This window comes from Ostrinia furnacalis, unplaced genomic scaffold, assembly GCF_004193835.3.
Source record: "Ostrinia furnacalis isolate ACB-3 unplaced genomic scaffold, ASM419383v2 OfSCF5109, whole genome shotgun sequence".
NCBI lineage: Eukaryota > Metazoa > Arthropoda > Insecta > Lepidoptera > Crambidae > Ostrinia > Ostrinia furnacalis.
In genome coordinates, this window is record NW_021135348.1 from 103,992 (window position 1) to 123,948 (window position 19,957).

General features: G+C 37.7%; 1 protein-coding gene across 1 annotated transcript in view; it reads left to right on the forward strand.

The window, feature by feature from the left end:
• The window catches only part of LOC114360647 (probable serine/threonine-protein kinase samkC), a 137,580-nt gene that overhangs the window by 53,371 nt on the left and 64,252 nt on the right, over window positions 1-19,957 (forward strand). Inside the window, exons 2-3 of the mRNA XM_028315400.1 lie at window positions 9,894-9,957; window positions 12,462-12,604. Coding sequence (XP_028171201.1) covers window positions 12,476-12,604 — 129 coding nt within the window. The 5' untranslated portion in view covers window positions 9,894-9,957; window positions 12,462-12,475. The remainder of the gene's footprint in view (window positions 1-9,893; window positions 9,958-12,461; window positions 12,605-19,957) is intronic.

A 19,957-nucleotide genomic window follows, 5' to 3' on the forward strand; every position in this document is an offset into this window, starting at 1 on the left:
ATTGTCCATTGCCTCATAACTTCTTAAAATAATACCGAATCTAAGGGATCACTATGACCTAAGCCTAAATAATACGCTAAAAACTTTAATAGTCGTCTAACATGAAACCCTAAAACATTGTTTTTAGGCCATTGATTTTTTCGCAAGTCTGTAGTAGTAGGTACAGTCAGCGTCATATAGTTCGTGCACCCAAAGTAGCCAAAAAGTTCGCAACACGTCTTTGTTATAACACAAGTTTGTGTTATCAACTTTTTGCCCACTGGGAATCACTATTTAACTGTGCCGATTACTTTCTTCTAAGGCTATGGTCTCCTTAAAACGCCATAGGCTAAGCTGCGTCACAATGCTTGCTACAGAAATGTACTGTTGTGGTTGTTTTCAGACGTTGATGTCGGCGTATGGACGTCGATAGGAACGTTTGATGTGGACGTCGTACGCCGCGTGTAGCGTTTAAAAGAAGACCATAGCCTAAGGATAATTACTGTTTTGCAAAAACTTTGCAAATCCTGAAATTCCGGGAAAAAATTCTGTTACGAAAATTGAATTTTGTTAACGGCTTAAATTTCTAATGTTCAAGTAAATTTCATTACCTACTAAAGAACAAGTAAATACATTTATTCCAGAAAATCAGTCTGCGTACTTCCCAGAATCTTCCAAACTTTTGTGCTTCGTTTACGAAGTCAATGAATCTGTTAATCCTCACTCGATTGATATTTTCAGCAGGTAGACATTATCTCGTTAATGAGATACCTTTTGGGCATATCAGATGGACTTCGGCATTTGAAATGGTTAAGGGTCTCACGTAGTTATTGGCTTTCTTTCTGGTAAATAGCCGTAATAAGTAAAACGCATTTATCTTATTTCACATTTTTTAACACGTCAGATGTTCTGATAATTGCAAAGTATCCATTTTGTTATGAATAGGAATAAGAAGAGAAATATCGAATGAGGTTTAAGTAGAAAAATATCGAAAGAAGTACAAACCCACAAAAATAATAATAAATTACAAGTTTTTTTGTACTGGACAGTCATCGTTTCATCGAATGATAAAGATGTTCTCTGCTAAAATAGCTGATCTAGGATTATTTTGTCACACTGATCGTAAACGTTGATAGATTGATTCGTATGAATAGATACTTAAGAAATGTGAATGGTTTCTGATCCCTCACTACTAATCTTACTCATTACTCAGTATTATCATATTGTACGTAAGACTCTTAACACACTTCTTAGTGTTCAGAAATCGGCAATTTGTGAGACAGACAAACTCACTGACAACTCTAGATACGATCAGACTAATTGGAGAGCTTTGCTTCGGTCCAGCGAGTGGAAAAGTGACAAAAGATGATTGATTAAGTTAATGAAGACGGAATAGATCCAATTTTAGGCACGAGGCGTAAAGATCTAAGAACTAAACTTGAATGATGATACATCTGACGGTTCTATAGAAAATGTGAGTCCATAAGGGTCATAAGGTTACACTCACACATTTATTACGAACTATGTATTTATAATATTACTTATTAAACTTGAAAATTTTGGGCCTGCATCTTTCTTACGGAGACATCCCGTTTTTTGCAGGATCCTGTTTATAGTATCTACGTGTTTTAATATTAACATTCACACCAACATCCTATTTGCAGTGTCAACCCAAAAACAGATCCGATAAAATTTGTAAACGAATTTCACAACATACTTAGTCCAAGTTTTGGCCCTGTAATTGTGTATGTCATTTTTAGAAAAACAATGTTATAATGCTACGGGATGTCATGTGTGCAAGGTACTTTATAGAGCATTATTTACTATGTAAGAAGCAAATAAAATAAATAAAAATATAAAACAATCAAAAAGTTCGATAATCTCCTCGTAATATCGAACTTTTTGAGAAAACTGCGCTGAATATGAAAATTCTATGTCACTTTTAGAAAGATAAATATTTCTTTATGTATATCCAATTTCGCTCTGAAAATAAAGAGCTTTTCTCCTACAAATCAAACAGATCTGCTACCAAGTTATTGATGTATCGTACTTATAAATGCAACATTCCTTTGTTGGAATATTAAAACGGGATCGTCGTAGAATTATTCGGCAACAGAATAAAATATCATAAAACCTTTCGTTCCCGCGGGATGGGGAGACAAAGGATTGAGTCTCACTACGCAAGTAGGTACGCATTACTATGTACAGGCGGCTGCAAATCTTGGACACTTACTTTTATTGAATGATCAAACGAACTTACCAAGTGAAGTTCGATCTAAATTATCCTGTTTTCGCCGAAGAGATTTATTTTACCATGTAGTACCCCTGTACGACAACCCAATCCGCACACAATATTCAGCGTAGTAGTATTAAAAAACAAAAGAGCGGGCAACCCCACCCCTACCACGCTGTGGGCTCGGTGTCCGAGCGGTCTCATTATATTTAGAGAAGAGATGACATTGACGTTTACCTCCAGGGAAGAAGATATAGAAATCTTCGGGTTGGGAGGGACCTTAAATCTCTTCGGCGAAAACAGGATAATTTAGATCGAACTTCACTTGGTAAGTTCGTTTGATCATTCAATGTCTAATTCTCGTCACTACACTGCACAACTTAAAATAATTACGTTTTTTGTCGGTAAAAACGTCCTGGTGACGTCACTTAAGCATTTTTCTTATACTGCGTGCGGTCGTTGCGCGTGCGCACAAAGGAATGAGACCGCTCGGACACCGAGCCCACAGCGTGGTAGGGGTGGGGTTGCCCGCTCTTTTGTTTTTTAATACTACTACGCTGAATATTGTGTGCGGATTGGGTTGTCGTACAGGGGTACTACATGGTAAAATAAATCTCGGAGGCGAAAGCAGGATAATTGGTGTACTAGCTGACCCGGCGAACTTCGTACCGCCTTAGCGTAGAGATTTTCTTAATATTTTTTTCCGTAAGAACCATCCTTGGACTTCCACAAACATTTAAAAAAAAGAATTATCGAAATCGGTTCAGCCGTTCACACGTGATGCCGTGACAACGCGAAACGGGTTTCATTTTTATATATATATAGATTATTTTTACTTTGTTAAAGTTTAAAAACATAGAAGCCACCTGGAGCCTGTCTGACTTCTGAAAAAAAAAACTCTACTATCATGTATCTACAACTTAATCAAATAAGATCTGTGCGCTTTTTCTTCGGTTACCAGTGGCGGATTTACCAATAGGCCAAGTAGGCCAGTGCCTAGGGCGGCAGATTTAGAGGGGCGGCAAATTTTGCAAATTTTTTTTTACAGGAAAAAAAAATATAATTATACGTATACACAATCCATATATGTATAAATAAACGATTAATAAACGCACTGTAATATATACTTAGGTTCTTATGTGATCATGAATTTTAAAATATTCCAATAGCGTTTCAATAAAAATAAAATAAAAAACTCGTAACACAGGATCTTCGGAGCCTAGCACGAGCACCATCTCTCCACAACTTCGTGTATATTGTTTTTTAGGGTGGCCCAGAAGAAAATTCACTTTTGAAAATTCAAGGAAACGAAAACTGTACATTTTTGTAGAACTTTAGCTATTGCAATTTAAAGGAAATTTAGTGCAATTTATTTTAAAATTTACTATCTTTTATAAATTTTATCGTACATGTGATTCCCTTGACGTTTACAACATTCGGTCAATATACATCAAAATTTTGGAAAACTTTCGTAAGCGCTCCTGTACACGACGCCGCTACCGCGCCGCCGCCGCGCCGTCGCCGCGCCTTTGCACTGTTTATATGCGCCGCGTGAACACCGCTGCCGCGCTGCGCGCGAAATTATGCTTTGACGGCGCGGCGGCGGTTTTACTCGGTGCGTATGAACAGTGTAGCGGCGCGGCGACGGCGGCGCGGTGGCGGCGTCGTGTGTAGGCCCTTAGAGTTACCTCAAAATGGATTCAGGATGGATGAATGCTGCAGAGTTTTTGGATTATTAGAGTATACTCTGCTCATAAGGTAACCCCACAAAAAGAAGTCTGCTGGAATGAGATTAGCGCTTCTTAGAGGCAGTGAGATTTCACCCCTGCTTAATTGGTTTGTTGCATTGAAAGGATGATTAATTTTTGAGAGCGCTATTGTGGCGCCATACTGGTAGGCTGAAAAGCTTTTTGATTTCAAAGATAGGGCTGCGTGTCACACTTCAACTGAGAGCATTTAGATGGTAAGAGACATGTTCCCACAAAAAATAATTTCAGGCAGGGGTGACATCTCCTGGCCACCAGGAAGCCCTGATCTCACTCCAGAAAATTATTTTTTGTAGTGTTACTGTTACGGTCAAAGTGATAAATGTGAAAATTATGAATAATCGCCGGTTATTATGAATAATTACCGCATGATTCGGTAAATGTGATCCCACCAAAAACATTCTGTAAAAAACTAGCCAAGTCTCGATGGAGCTGCTTGTTTATCTCTAAAAAGTAATGAAATCTAGACAAAGTCGTGCCAAGTCTATGGTTCCTTACTGCGATTTCTTTATTATTATAGTTAATGTTGTGTGACTTGGCCGTTGAAGGGTGACAAAACCAGGTGCTCCATGACACCATTGCACCAATCTGTCGCCAGAACCGCTACCCATTGACGATGGAAAATTGCCACTTGGAAAACGTTGATTCAACAATAACCAGTCAATTGTAGGTTTAATAAAGCTGCGTATTTCAATAATACTTATGTATGATTATCTTAATAAAGATTGTTCAACGGCCAAGTCACACAACATTAACTATAATAATAAAGAAATCGCAGTAAGGAACCATAGACTTGGCACGACTTTGTCTAGATTTCATTACTTTTTAGAGATAAACAAGCAGCTCCATCGAGACTTGGCTAGTTTTTTACAGAATGTTTTTGGTGGGATTTCACTTCTTTTTGTGGAACGTGGCAAAATTATTTAACGTCGTCGTTTATCAACATTTTTTTACGATATTAAACACAAATAAACTCAACGACCTTTAAAATGGACAACGAATCAGATTGTTTTTAATTATAACATAACCTAAGCGAACCTTACAGTATAATAAACGAAATCAACGAAATGCAAATTACACAACATTCAACTTAATCGACGACTTTCTCTAGAAAGGAAAAAAATCTGGACACCGCTTGCTAGTGCTAGCGCCATCTAGCGGTGAGCGATACAGGCGAACACCACGGTGCCGGAGTAGTATTGATTATGAATGTGGTGTTACTCCAGATCTTCGATTTTCCTAGTTTTTATAGTTTTCCCTTTATGTGGCCATTAAACCCTAACTCTGTACCAAATTTCAGCTCTCTGAGTTTATGGGAAGTACTAGTTCTATTTTGATGATCATCAGTGAGTGAGTGAGTGTCATAAATGCGAAACTTTGCTTTCGCTTAACTTCGGAACTAAATGACCTACAGACCTGAAATTTTGGATTTTAAGTATGTGATTATAGCTTACTAGATGACGAAAATTTCTGCGTTCTGGTCTTATCCAGAGGTTCTCAAATAGGGGCCTGAAAATGCGGCGAAATGGTTCCAGTAAAGGATGGTACGGCAGTGTTTGCTTCGCGCTCGACTTGGCGGGGGCACTGCCGTGCCCCCAGATTAATATAAGGTCATTTATGTTTGTATAAAACTAAATAGGCGGCTTAGGGGTGGCCCAAGGGCCACCCCCGCCGCACCTTAACCTATTTTTCACTTTAAATCAAAACATTATGTTATGGGCATCATAGAAAAGTAATATTATGCAAGAAACATTCCAAACTCATTATGCTAAATTATATTAATATATGATATCAAAACGTTCAAAAGTTTTGTTGTACACGAGCACGTACACAAGATGTTGTTTACTTTCTTGAAATTTGTTACCTACTAAGGTTGAATTATTAAATAATCACTGTTAAATGTGATTAATTTATCACTTTTACCGAGACTGTCGGTAATTATTCATAATAACCGGTTATTATTAATAATTTTCAATTTATCACATTAACCGTAACATTACAATAAGAATAGAGTATACTTTTATAATCCAACAACCATGCAGCAACTGAAGCTGAGCATTCGGCAGAAAATAGGTTTCGACTTTCGAGGTGATTCTAACGAACGCATTCCAAGATTTTGATGTATGTTGATCGAATGTTGTAAGCGTCAAGAAAATCTCCTGGGCGATGTAATTTAATAAAGGTAAATTTAAAAATAAATTGCATTAAATTTTCTTTAAATTGCAATGGTTAAAGTTCTATAAAAATGTAACTACAGTTTTCGTTTCCTTGAATTCCTTCAAATTTCGTTTCCTTCAAAAGTGAATTTTCTTCTGGGCCACCATTACCAAGCTTTGGTCTTTCTGTTTACCTTTAAGTAGTTCTTAGCTAATTATACTGGATATAGTACTTCGCATGGCTCTGTGCACACCGGTGACAAATTGTTCAGGTGCTATCAGGTGAGAGAAGCTTGTCTTGCTTAAAACGGGTTAAAAACTATCTACGATCTACTTTAAGTCAAGAAAAGCTTAATGCTTTATCTCTTTTGTGCAAAGAGTCAGAACTTATGACAAAGATTTCAATCGACGATATAATTAATGATTTTGTTAATTTAAAATCTCGCAAAAAAATAACATATAGATGACCCAAGCTGAACTGTCCCACCAAACTCAATGACAGGGGGGCGCTACCATCGTTCAACTATATGGTTTCCAACATGGCAAAAATCGGAACCAGCGCGCGACCCGCTATTGACGCTGGCGCCCCACTCTCAATGTCAGGGATAGGACAGTTTAGTATTTTGGAACTATAAAACATATTTCATCTCATTGTCTGTCACCATTAACTGGATTGTTAACATGTTATATTTTAATAGAAATTGTTTGTATTGTTATTAAACTGTTAAGTCCAATAAAAAATATTTAACAAAAACAATGTTTACTGACCACACATTATTTTGTCTGTGTTCATATTATATAGTGTAGGTATTTTTAAGTCATGCCTTTGCCCACCTTATGATTAGTACATGCTGCTGTTTTTAGGTCAACATTAAACTCTTCAGTACATACCGGGTTGCAATAATAATCTAGTAACTGACAGAAATATCATTAAGTTCACAATCATACTAAACGGGATTAAACTAACGTATTGAATTTCAAAAGTCAGTAGGGGCGGCAAAAATTGAATGGCCTACTAGCGGCAAATTTGTAAATCCGCCACTGTCGGTTACTTTTACTTGTACCTTATGGATACCACTAAACTTTAACGGGACGATTAGGGACCGACAACCCAGACCTGGCCACAAACAGAAGTAGGTAAAGAAACTAATCTTTTGTCACAATAAAACTTTGAAGCCACGATAGCCGAATGGTAAAGGGGTCAGACTAGTCAATTCGTGATCCGAGGAACGCGGGTTCGATCCCCGCCGCGCCACTCGTCTGTTGTGGTCAACCCACTCGTAACACAAGCATAATACTAATTAGCTTACCACGAGGGTTTACGTAAATTTTAAATTGTTAATTCTTAAAAAAACTATGTTAAGAATTATAGAACCTACTTTAACGTTGTGAGCAGTAAAGTTTTAAAATTTATTTGTGAGTGCTGGTACACACTTAAAACTTGAAAATACTGTTAAAACTTTTATGGTTTGTACAATCCCAATAATTTTGTGTCGCGACTGTTCTTTTCTTTTTTAGAAGAAAAGAAAAAAAAAGAATTGCGAAGAACCTACTATGGTAGTTATAAAACATTAATCATACTTTGGTATCTAATGTGTACTTATTATTTTTGAATAGGTACAGATGTTTTCTTGGTCTGGATAGAAAGAACTCCATTCTTTTATCATGGAGGTGCCATTTTTCCTTCAACAGTTTGTTTTCCAGCGTTCAGAAAAGTAAATTTTAGTTCAATTATATGACAATTCAGTACAACACTTTCACGACTATTATCCATATCCTTAACCCTGTCTTCACACATATCTACTTACTGTCAAAGCAAACAGTGACCTTCACTTATTTCCTTGTACCCATTTTGGACAATTTACCCAACTCACATCCTCCAGATCAAAGGCTTGCTTAATCTTTTATGATGCCCGTTTTGAGAGCTATCCCAACTAATATTATAAATGCGAAAGTAACTCTGTCTGTCTGTCTGTCTGTCTGTCTGTCTGTCTGTTACGCTTTCCCGCTTAAACCTCGCAACCGATTTTGATGAAATTTGGCATAGAGATAGTTTGAGTCCCGGGAAAGAACATAGGATAGTTTTTATCCCGGTTTTTGAAACAGGGACGCGCGCGATAAAGTTTTTCTGTGACAGACAAAATTCCACGCGGGCGAAGCCGCGGGCGGAAAGCTAGTTCTTTAATAAACGGAAGCTTTACGAAAATCCTTTACACATAACCTTTCCGATGTAGAGGGACCATGCCAGTTTTTTTTAAATGAGTTTTTATTTCGAGAATTTTCTTAGTGGCATGAATGCTCTAATGACAGGTCAGTCGCAGGTCAACTGGTTGACCCTACAGCAGATTCTATAATAAAATGACTACAAATCACCTATAGCTGTTTATGTATTAAGATTGGTAGCTATGCAATATCTATATATATAAAAATGAAACCCGTTTCGCGTTGTCACGGCATCACGTGTGAACGGCTGAACCGATTTCGATAATTCTTTTTTTTAAATGTTTGTGGAAGTCCAAGGATGGTTCTTACGGAAAAAAATATTAAGAAAATCTCTACGCTAAGGCGGTACGAAGTTCGCCGGGTCAGCTAGTTAATGATAAATATCTTTCAAATTTGCTTACTTAAGCTAATAAAGACTGATGTTAGGCTCAAATATTATATTACTTTGAATTACGATGCAAAAAGCACCCTCTCGCGCTTAAATAAGTAACATCAGTTGATGGTAACAAGCACCACTGTTTATCAACATTAGAGCAATTTCTGTACGTTTATTGCGGTATTTGTCGATGCGTTTATTTCTATAAGAAGGAATGAAATTCTATATTAGACAATTCAATAAATCCAACGCCAGCTGTCCCGCAACCTTTGTAGGTATCTGGCCTAAACTAATGACCAAAACAAACGTATAACGTTATCATACTGTTACGTGTGTCTTCCATAATAGATGGTCACCCTACAGGGCCGGCCGGTCACCGAGTGGCCCAGATACGGCCCGCGGAGGTTTGGGCCGCTGACACGTATAATGGACTACTGAACAGGATTACTTAGTAGCCACAGTAAGGCAGTCGTCATTTTTAAATTTTTATCTGGTAGTGGCAGAAATAGGTACCTTCATTCCATATTACCTGGGTTGAACGCGTTTACGGGTTGAATGGTTTTCAGGAGTCTTTTGATTGGCTATTTTTATTATTTACGCCTATGTTTGTCATCACTCGAGATACAAGCCAAGAGCTTCACAGTTGTGATTCATCATCATCATCATTTCAGCCACAGGACGTCCACTGCTGAACATAGGCCTCCCCCGATGACCTTGCTGTGATTAATAACTATTTTTCAATTTTAAATTCATTAGTCCTATTTTCAGTGCCGAATTTTTAATTATTACCCCAACCGATAAGTTTTCCCGAAGTAGTGGTAGGGTAAGTTTTATTTATAAGTGCCCAGAAAAGGGCCAACATAACATACTAATAAATTTGAATTACCATCAATTATGATACTACAGGGTTTTGTTGATCTACAACTACAAACCAGCATTTTTGTCTACACATTGTTGTGTTGAGAGAAAACATCCACCCACAAGGTGGATTAACGACCTTATAAAGGTAGCAGGAAGGCGCTGGATGCAAGTCGTCACCAACCGGCCATTGTGGAAATCATTGGGGGAGGCCTATGTTCAGCAGTGGACGTCCTATGGCTGAAATGATGATGCTGATGATGAGAGAAAACATAACTAACTCGTATTTATGTTTGTTGCAGGCGGATGGGCGTCACCAGCTCCCCAAGATCCAGTCATCTCGACCCTCCCCTGAACTCGCTGCAGGTAAATATATACTTAGTTATTGCTCCTGAAATCCTTTAAAATAGACTTTATGAGAAAAACTTTTTAAGGGTAGCAAATGCCACTGCGCGCCTGGTGTAATTCGCCTTTAAAAAGGTCTATTTCACTTTGATCACCTGGATTTGATCACCTAGGTGATCAAAATGGACTTCTTATCCAGGGTGATCAAAGGAAAGCAAAGTGTCGCTTGAAGTCCACTTGACACCCACTTGACACCTGGGTGATCAGCCACTTGAAATCCAGGTAATTAAAGTGGAATAGACCTTTAAAATAACGGTGTCCTCTCATTTTAAAGGTGAGCCCTGTGTCCTGCGCGCGTACTCGTAGGCTCACTTCTATACATATAACTTTAGGAATATATCAACTAACCACGTGTTGCCGAGCACGTGTAACTTAATTTCCTAGGCCTAGCCTAACGGCGTATAAAAATATAAAATCTACTAGTACTTTTGTTTGCGACCTCGCCTGCGTGAATTTTGATATAATTTTTGTATCTTGCATAGTCCCAGTGGGTTTTTAAGACAGTAAAAGCGAATTTATTGATTTTTCTATTCATGTAAGTAAGTAACAACCTGTCAAGGGTTTTTCAAATATTGACAAAAAAAAACTTAGCTACATAATTTAGCTACAATCAGAGTGCATTAATCGTTATCTTCGTTGAATGTATTGTTTAAGCCATGATTTGTGATCTGTTGCTGTACCTTAATTAATAAATAAATAAAATAAATAAATTATTGGTTCAGCCGAGTTTTGTGCTTAGAAGCACGCGGGTTCATTTTAAATAGATTAAAGATATTTTAGCCTAACTCTCGAAATTGACTGAAAGTTATCCTGAATCTGTCTAACAACTTGGAACAACTAAGGCTATTTAATCCTAAGTATTTCTAATCCTAGAATCAGGAAAGATTAGCAACAAGCCCTTCAGATTACTTTTAGGTTTTTCTGATAATTCCTATTCCACGCAACATCGATAAAATAATACAAAATAAATGAATAAATCAAATTATCTAAAAACTCTTTTAGATTATTATAATAATACAGCGCTCCTAACTTACTTTATTAAGTAAGTACCTTAGAAACGAAAGAAGAATCCAATTTGATACAGCCGTAATTTCGTGGCCATATTACTGTGATTACATTATTATTATTAACGAAGCCAATTTCACGCGAACACCTTTGATAATACGATAACGCGTGTTTTTGACGTAGACATTTTTATATTTTTGCATGAAAATCTTTTTATTGGGGCAAGTTAATGGTACTGTACTACGTCATTTCGTCTTAGAATATTTGTATTTGAATTGGAAATGTGATTTTCGATCATTAATACTTATAATATGCTAAGGAATTCGCAAATTACGAGTACCTACCTACACACAAAATAGTTTTAAAACAGTGCTATAGCATCGAAAGAGATAAATAAATGCTTTGAAGGATTGATAGATGAAAAGAAACAAAACGGAAACCAAAAAGTAAAACAATATTGACGGCTCCAAGCTTTTCGTTTGAGCTGCGCCCGCGTCGCATGTTGGGCGGATGCTTGCTTCACGTAGCGGGGGCCTAGCTAGAGTGGTTCCAAACCATATACCATACACCTGCAAGCTTTCAAGAGGAGAGCGTATCTTTATCTTAAAGGCCGGCAACGCACCTGTAACGCCCCTGGGTCTGCGGGTGTCTATGGGCGACGGTAATCACTTACTATCAGGTGATCCGTCTGCTCGTTTGCCTCCTATCACATAAAAAAAATAAAATAAATATAGTCCCGCTCAAACCCAGCGTAGATTGACGAAAGGAGGATTCTTTAAAATAATAGTCCCGTTCACCCTTCGTGATAAGCTAAATATTATGCTTGTGTTACGAGTGGGTTCACCTCAATTATAATAGTCCAGCGGCGGCGGGGTTCGAACTCGCGTTCCGCGCATCTCGTAGGTCAGTCCGACACTGCGATAGCCCAATGGTGTCATTGGGCTATCGCTTTAAGATTGACGGAAAGAGGATTAATCAAGTCTTTATTTCTTTCGAAGCGTCGGTAGGGTAAAAGATTGAAACTGTAAAGGCGCCTTAAAAGCAAAACTTGAAGGTTATTTATTGGTCTTTTTTTTCTTTAAATATTTGATGATTTGGGCTATGCTCGGTGTTTCTTTACGAGATCGAATAAGAAATGAGGAAATCTGTAAACGAACTAAAGTCGCTGACATAGCCCGACGGATTAGCAAGCTGAAGTGGCAATGGGCAGGGCACATAGTACGCAGAACTGACGGCCGATGGGGCAGCAAGGTTCTGGAATGGAGGCCGCGTACCGGAAAACGCAGCGTGAGACGTCCACCTACAAGGTGGACCGACGACATCGTAAAGGTAGCAGGGAAGCGCTGGACGCAGGCCGCTACCAATCGATCAACATGGAAAGCATTGGGGGAGGCCTATGTTCACCAGTGGACGTCCTATGGCTGAAATGATGATGATGATGAATCTATTCTTTGCTTCAGGCGGTGACAGCAACATGACAGTAGCACGAGGCGAGAGTTCGCCCGAGCGGCTGGGCGGCGCCCTCCGCCGGCTGCACTACAAAGCCACCCGCCGCGCCCACTCCGCCGCCGCCCGCCACCACAACTCCAGTAACCCGCCTAAGGTGAGACTTTATGGTGATATAACTATGCTATGTTCTTCTTAAATGTATTTTCTATAGGTGGGGAAAGTTTGAAGTAGATTGGGCAAGTAGTTTAGGAGATAATAAGCAACAAACAAACACATAGCAAAAATGTTTGCGTTGTCCGCACTCATGGTGAAAAAGTATTGGTTCTTACGGTTTAGTTAGACAATTTAGGTACCAATGTGTTCTAACTACTTGTAAATTAAATCCATAATAAAGACCTAGGGTAACTGGATGGATATACCTACCTTAATATTGTAAAACTTAAGATATTATAATTAATTAAATACATTATATTGTTTTAATCTTTCATGGTCACTAAACATACATGGTAGCAATCTCGTCAGTAATAATAATTAAGTAAATTACGTCATATCCTACTAATATCCTACTTAATATTAAAAATGCGAAAGTTTGGATGTCTGGATGTTTGTTACTCTTTCACGCAAAAAATACTGAACGGATTTTGATGAAACTTTACAGTATTATTGTTTATAACCCAGATTAACATATAGGCTATAATTATGACGATCTGTGACAAACTAAATTTCACGCGGACGAAGCCGCGGGCAAAAGCTAGTTGAAAATAAAATGATTAATTTTTATTGACTATTTATTTCACAAAACCTAATACATAATACACAGACTGATTAAAAACAAAAGTAAATTTCAACTTATGAAAATACATATTCATTGTCGGATTAGCTTTCTATCATGATCTCGTAAGGCTGCGTTTCCACCAGAGATGTGCGAGGATGCGTAGCGAAGGATGTGTTTGTAAAGAACCAATAGAATCGCTTCATTTACCTCGCCTCGGTCAGCACATCTCTGGTAGAAAAGGCTCAGGCTGTACAACACTAATGAGCATTTTCAAATCTCTGCTACACATCCTCGTACGATACATTTTCCTCGCACAGCTTTGGTGGAAACCCGCACACATTTTCACAGCACAGCTAGACATCTTCGCACGACACAATTCCCTCGCATATCTCTGGGAAACGCAGCATCCTCTCCCTCCCCCAAGGATCTCCACAATGTGCCCGCATCCAGGTTCTTCCCGCGACCTTCACCAGATCGTCGGTCCACCTAGTGGGAGGTCTGCCCACATGCTGATAACATGTTCCATCGTAATAAACTTCTTTCCGACATAATTTAATAAAGAAAACACCTAAAATGACCTAAAACCACAATTTTATTTTGCTTTTCACACGTCAATAAGCCAGTGAGTTACGTTACTGTGACAGCTAAGGTATTTTTCGATGACATCTTTGAAAATTGCAACTCATGGTAAGTTATTTGTATGAAACTTAATAAAAACTTTAGTCGCTATCGTATTCATTTAGATAGGTTTTTTACCTAACGATTTGAGATGAACTCATGGTAGTGTTTTTAGTTTTGCTGTGGTTCAGCTACTAACCGCTAGAGGCGCTGTACAATTTGCCATACATTTTTTTACGCCCTCGATAGCGAGATGCTCGGTAGGTAAACTCATGGTAGAGGCACAGTCCTTTCTTTTGTTTGCTAAGCATAACGAGTTACCAGTCCTGTAACCGCCCCGGATACCGCGGTTCGTTAATTTGCGGGATGTGTCATTAATTACGTAGTTTCGGGGTATTGGACGCTATGATAGATGGACGACATTTTCCTGATATTATGAGCATTCGAAAAGAAATAACACAATTAATGATCTTCCTTGAAATTCAATACACTTGAGTTGCACCATTTTACTTTAACTTTTACAATCGTCAAAAATCCTTCAAATTCCATACAAAAAACACCGGTTATTGTTATAGTAACTGTCAAAGTGAGATGGTGCAACCCAGCCTTAGGTTACAAATAGGTGCTACATGTGCCAACGTAAGTTTGTCACAGACCTGTCCATTGCGTCAACGTAATATATGACACTGGCCAGTGCTGAAAAAACGCATCGCGAGTAACTTGTAACACTGTTGTAACACTTGAGGGTCTATATCTGTTAGAACAAGATGTTACTTGACTCTACATCTACATGTTATTGAATGAAAGCCGACATTCACTATTGTCAGCGCCTTTTTGATACGTTTACGTTTTGGATATTTTATGTTATTTGAGTTGTTATTTGCTGGACAAATTGTAAACTAAAATAACACTATACGCGTTTAACTTAGGTGAAGCGATTAAAGGTGATATTTATTGATTTGTGCACTTCAAGATTTCAAGATTGAGGTTTCCAGTTTCAAGCCGATATGTTGTCCCGATGAGGTGTGGTTAGAGCAAGTTATTTAGGGACATGGTGTATGTGTGCCCTGAAAAGAGCTTATGTACTAATTAGGAATTTGAATTTTAAGGCTGCACAACCAATGAAATAAAGTGGGTTCCATCTAAGTTTATTCATCCATTTTTACGAATTAGAAGTGTGTAAGAAGATTTTAGCAATAGACCGAAACTTCCTCATCTCGCTGAACAAATAGTTGGGTTCTAATTAAATATTTGGCCGACGGGCGATGATTGATCGAGCGGTGTATCGATTAGGCGTGACGGATGATATACGCAGCCTCCATCTAAGAGAGCAAAGGGGGTAGAGGTCAGCTCGTGAGGGTGACTACGTCTTATCTACTTATGATATCTCTTATCTGGCTTTTTTTCCTGGACTATAGATAATGTCAAATCAAATGATTTGATTTATGATTGTAAACGCTACGCTACTGTCTCATCATCATCTCAGCCATAGGACGACCACTGCTGAATATAGGCCTCCCCCAATGCTTTCCATGTTGCCCGATTGGTAGCGGCCTGCATCCAGCGCCTTCCTGTTACCTTTATTTTATGATGTTGTCACTGCTATCTAGAATTAGAAGAAGGATTTGCCATACAGCTTGACAATTTTATTCATACGTGATGCGGGCTGCGTTCACTTTGAACTGACCGCAAACCGTAGAACATAGGTATTACTTATTTATTTTTATTTATTTATTTATTTTAGGAATTACAAACAAATGTGTTACAGAAATTAACTTATCTACTTATCTAGACTCATGTATTATTTATGTGGTAACACATCCCACTACGTAATCCACATATTGATATATGAAACTATGTAATATAGAGCGAGGCAATTACAATTAAGGTAGGTAACTTATAAACGCGGTGTAGCTCAACACCAAGAAGTAATTAATATTATGTTCAGACTTTTAATTATTAATTTTGTTCTGTTTCTTTTTTTTTTCATTTAATTTATCTTAATTTTAATTTGGTCACTTTGCAGAGTGTCTAAAATAATATGCTTTTTAAATCTTGAGAAACTCTGGGAAAAATCGATGCTATTAAAGTATTACGTTAATAACAAAGTCTTACCTATGTTTACTATGTTTTCGTCCTTAGCATGATGTTTGCAAAAATGCAGGAATTTAAAAGAATAAAAATGCTTTGCGAGGGTTATCCCGTAGAGAGATTCTAACCCTACTATCCCATATATTTTTAATCAATCACTATTCTGACAGTTTCCCACACATCCCCGAAATATTATTAAAAGCGGCCCCGTGCCAGCCCATTGTTTCATCGTTCATTAATGCCAAACTCAAGAACTTGCAATTACGAACTTTCCTCGAAGGGACAAAGTTTCCCAGCTTTTACTTTTAATGGTATTTTTAATCAACTTTTAAAAGTTTCGCCAACTTTCAAGACGGCAATATGAGCCGCTGTTTATAAACAGAGCTTAATTGAGTTAAATGAAAGCTTTTATCTAATGGTTACGCATTTTTAAGAAAATAAAACGGTTGGGAAACTTTTGACGGTTTTTGTAATTCAACTAGCTTCTGTCCTTTGGTTCGCCCACGTGAATTAATAAACTTATTTATTTATTCATTTCGAAACTGTAGCGTATATGTTTTTCTGATGGTTAAATCTATAGCATTCTACATCGAAATCCGTTAAATAATTTCTGTGTGATGGAGCAGGTAGTTAGGAAGAGTATCCACCCTGCAATCTTTACAAACTTTCTCGTTATAAATATCGCGAGATCGAATCAGAAATGAGGAGATCCGTAAACGAACTAAAGTCGCTGACATAGCCCGACGGATTAGCAAGCTGAAGTGGCAATGGGCAGGGCACATAGTACGCAGAACTGACGGCCGATGGGGCAGCAAGGTTCTGGAGTGGAGGCCGCGTACCGGGAAATGCATTGTGGGACGTCTACCCACAAGGTGGACCGACGACATCGTAAAGGTAGCGGGGAAGCGCTTGGGGAGGCCTATGTTTAGCAGTGGACGTCCTATGGCTGAAATGATGATGATGATGAATATCAGTACTAAATAGTGACAATGACACGTTCGTAGTCTAAAAGGAAATTATTATAATTCTCTCAAACAACCGGTAAGAAACAAAAAGTGGATAAAATGTGCAGTCAGTGGTTCCCACTGCTGCACAAAGGCTGCACGATTCGTTAAACAATTGGACAGTGCTACAAAAAAAAACATCATTCTTGTGAAAACTAGAAATGAATAGCATTTGCAACATAATTCGATCCAATCAATGTAGATGTCTGTGTGTTACCCGCTGGTGAGAGTGCAAATTACACTCTCGGCGCCCGCGCCAATTTCCGGCGTGACGTCACTAATGAGCCGTCTGCTGCGCCGCCATTTCCTGTGGAAAAGCTTTTATGAGTTATCGAAGTTTTATGTGGATATGTACAAAGGGGAATGTGATTAGCCTTTGATGTAATCGTGCGGTGAAAGCTTTTGCTGAAGGCTTTTATATACTTGTACTTTTTTGCGTGTAAAAATATGTCTGATAAATGGGATACTTGTGAAATTTTTAACTAAGACTAAGTTGTACCACCTTATTTTAACCGTAACAATAACAATAACCGGTGCTTTTTGTATGGAGTTTGACAGATTTTCAACCGACTTCAAAAAGGAGGAGGTTCTCAATTCGACCCGTATGTTTTTTTTTTTTTTTTTTGTTTGTTACGCGATAGCTCCGCCAATTATGAACCGATTTGAACAAATCTTTTTTCAGCGTATAGGTAATATCTCAAGGGTGGTCCCATTTAAATTTAATAATAAAAAAAACCACCCCCAAGGGTGGAAAATTGGGGATGAACTTTTTTATAATATACATTAAGAATATGGTCTCAATGTACTGCCTACCTTCAGTGGTAACATCAAGGTAATAATTAGTCAACTAAAAAGCAAGAAATAAGTTAAATTTTATAAAAAAAATAAAACCGACTCCAAAAAAAACCTACACTAAAAAGCAGAATAATAATTACTAATTACCTACTTATTTATTAGGACGAATTATTAATATTTATGTAGGTATACCATGATTGATACTTTTGGAGTCGGTGCAGGCAAACTTTACATGTTTCATAATCTTGGCACCGACTCCAGAAGTATCAATCATGGTATACCTACATAAATATTAATAATTCGTCCTAATAAATAAGTAGGTAATTAGTAATTATTATTCTGCTTTTAGTGTAGGTTTTTTTTGGAGTCGGTTTTATTTTTTTTTATAAAATTTAATTGTCAAAGTTAAAGTAAGATGATGCTGCAACTCAGCGTAGGTACCTATTGTAATTTCATTTGGCAGTCTAGTCCTACAAAATTCAGGGCCAGTAAAATATACTCGTATGTAGTTTACACTTGCCGAATACCCCTATTTTGATATAATGCCCCGTATTATGAAGTTATGACTTTACACTTGAAAATAGGTTCAATTCAAGTCTGTAATTGGTTTATGTATTAAAATTCTGTGATAAGAAAATATTTCAACGAATCTTTCAGTTTCAATTGAGTTTTAGCATCCTTTCATAAATGAATCATCGCGAATTTTTTCTATCCCAAAGGTCTAACCTTGACCCAAAGTATTGAGAGTCTTCTCTCGGTCACCCTGCCCTCATCCTCGGACAGATAAAGCATGGACCCAATTACATTGAGGAGGGCGAGGGCAGAGGGCCCTCCGACCAGCTTCGTTAGCGGAGAATGCCTGATCCTTAGATACGGCTGTTCTTTTAGAGTGGCTCTACACGACGTTTTAGAAATGCTATGTGTATGGCGAAGATTTATAAGATTTTGTTGATATTATGATAGCTGGTTATATTTCTTAAGATACTATAAAAAAAAATCTCGTTTATTAGCATAAATGTACCTATAATTAGTTGTTTTTTTATATTAAAAGCTTTTTTATTTTTATATTGCTGTATAAAAGTAGTAGGTAAATAAAAAACTAAACAAGGTTTTAAAGAGACCAGATTACTGTTAAGTCTATAAAGGCCTCCAATGTTAATAATACAAATAACCTACGCTACACAATAGTTACCTACTTTTCATCCCGAACCCTCCTAATATCTTCTGTCACTTGACAACTTTGGGTTAATCCAGATCACCGAAGAAGGTAGTTTTCTTCTAATTCGATCTGGACCTTCCGTTCCTTAAATAAATAAGTGATGTCGAAGTTCAACAATGTTGTATAAAGTAGGGTTATTTAAGTAAGCATGTTATAAACAGCTGTTTTGCTGTTACTATTTCAATTTTTAATCAGCTACGGGACCTTCAGATCCGATAATGGTCAATTTGGTACTCCAATACTTGCATTTTTTTGTGTGGGAGAAAAACCGAAAGGCCTAAAAATTTCATTTTTATGGGAAGGTGTATTTTAGGTATTTACTTACTTATATAATAGTGACTGATGCACCATAACATACAAATATATGACGAGTCACCCACAACAATTAATTTAATGGATGGTGCCTTGCAAGAATTGAACAAAGAAACTATGTCAGTTATTTTCGTTTACGTGCGGTTGCAATCGATATCCCAAGCAAGAACGACATATTACTAGTGTTATATTATATTACAATTCCGTACTTTCTCGTCACTTCTGCATTGACATGTTAATGTAAAGATTAAGGCTGGGTCACACCATCTTACTTTAACTTTAACAAACGTCATAAATCTGACAAAATCCATACAAAAAGCACCGGTTATCGTTAAAGTTACGGTCAAAGTTAGGTGGTGCAACTCAGCCTAAGAGTATTATTAGATACCGCCATAAGTCAGATCTGAAACTTTATCACAAACCCGTGAAACTGGCACTAAACTGCTTATAATATTAATATGATATGACAAATCTATAAATTCAATCGAATAAAGAATATGATAATCTGACAAATAACATGAATACGGGACCCATAAGCCCTAGGCGCGGAATTCAATATCAACCCGTACGATGCCAGTGGCCCGGAGAGCCGGATCAACCCGGATATTACCAGTTTCATCCGGATATATCTGGATAACCGGATCCATTATTCATGTAGTTTTGCGGCGATTCTAAATCGGGACGTCAAGTTCG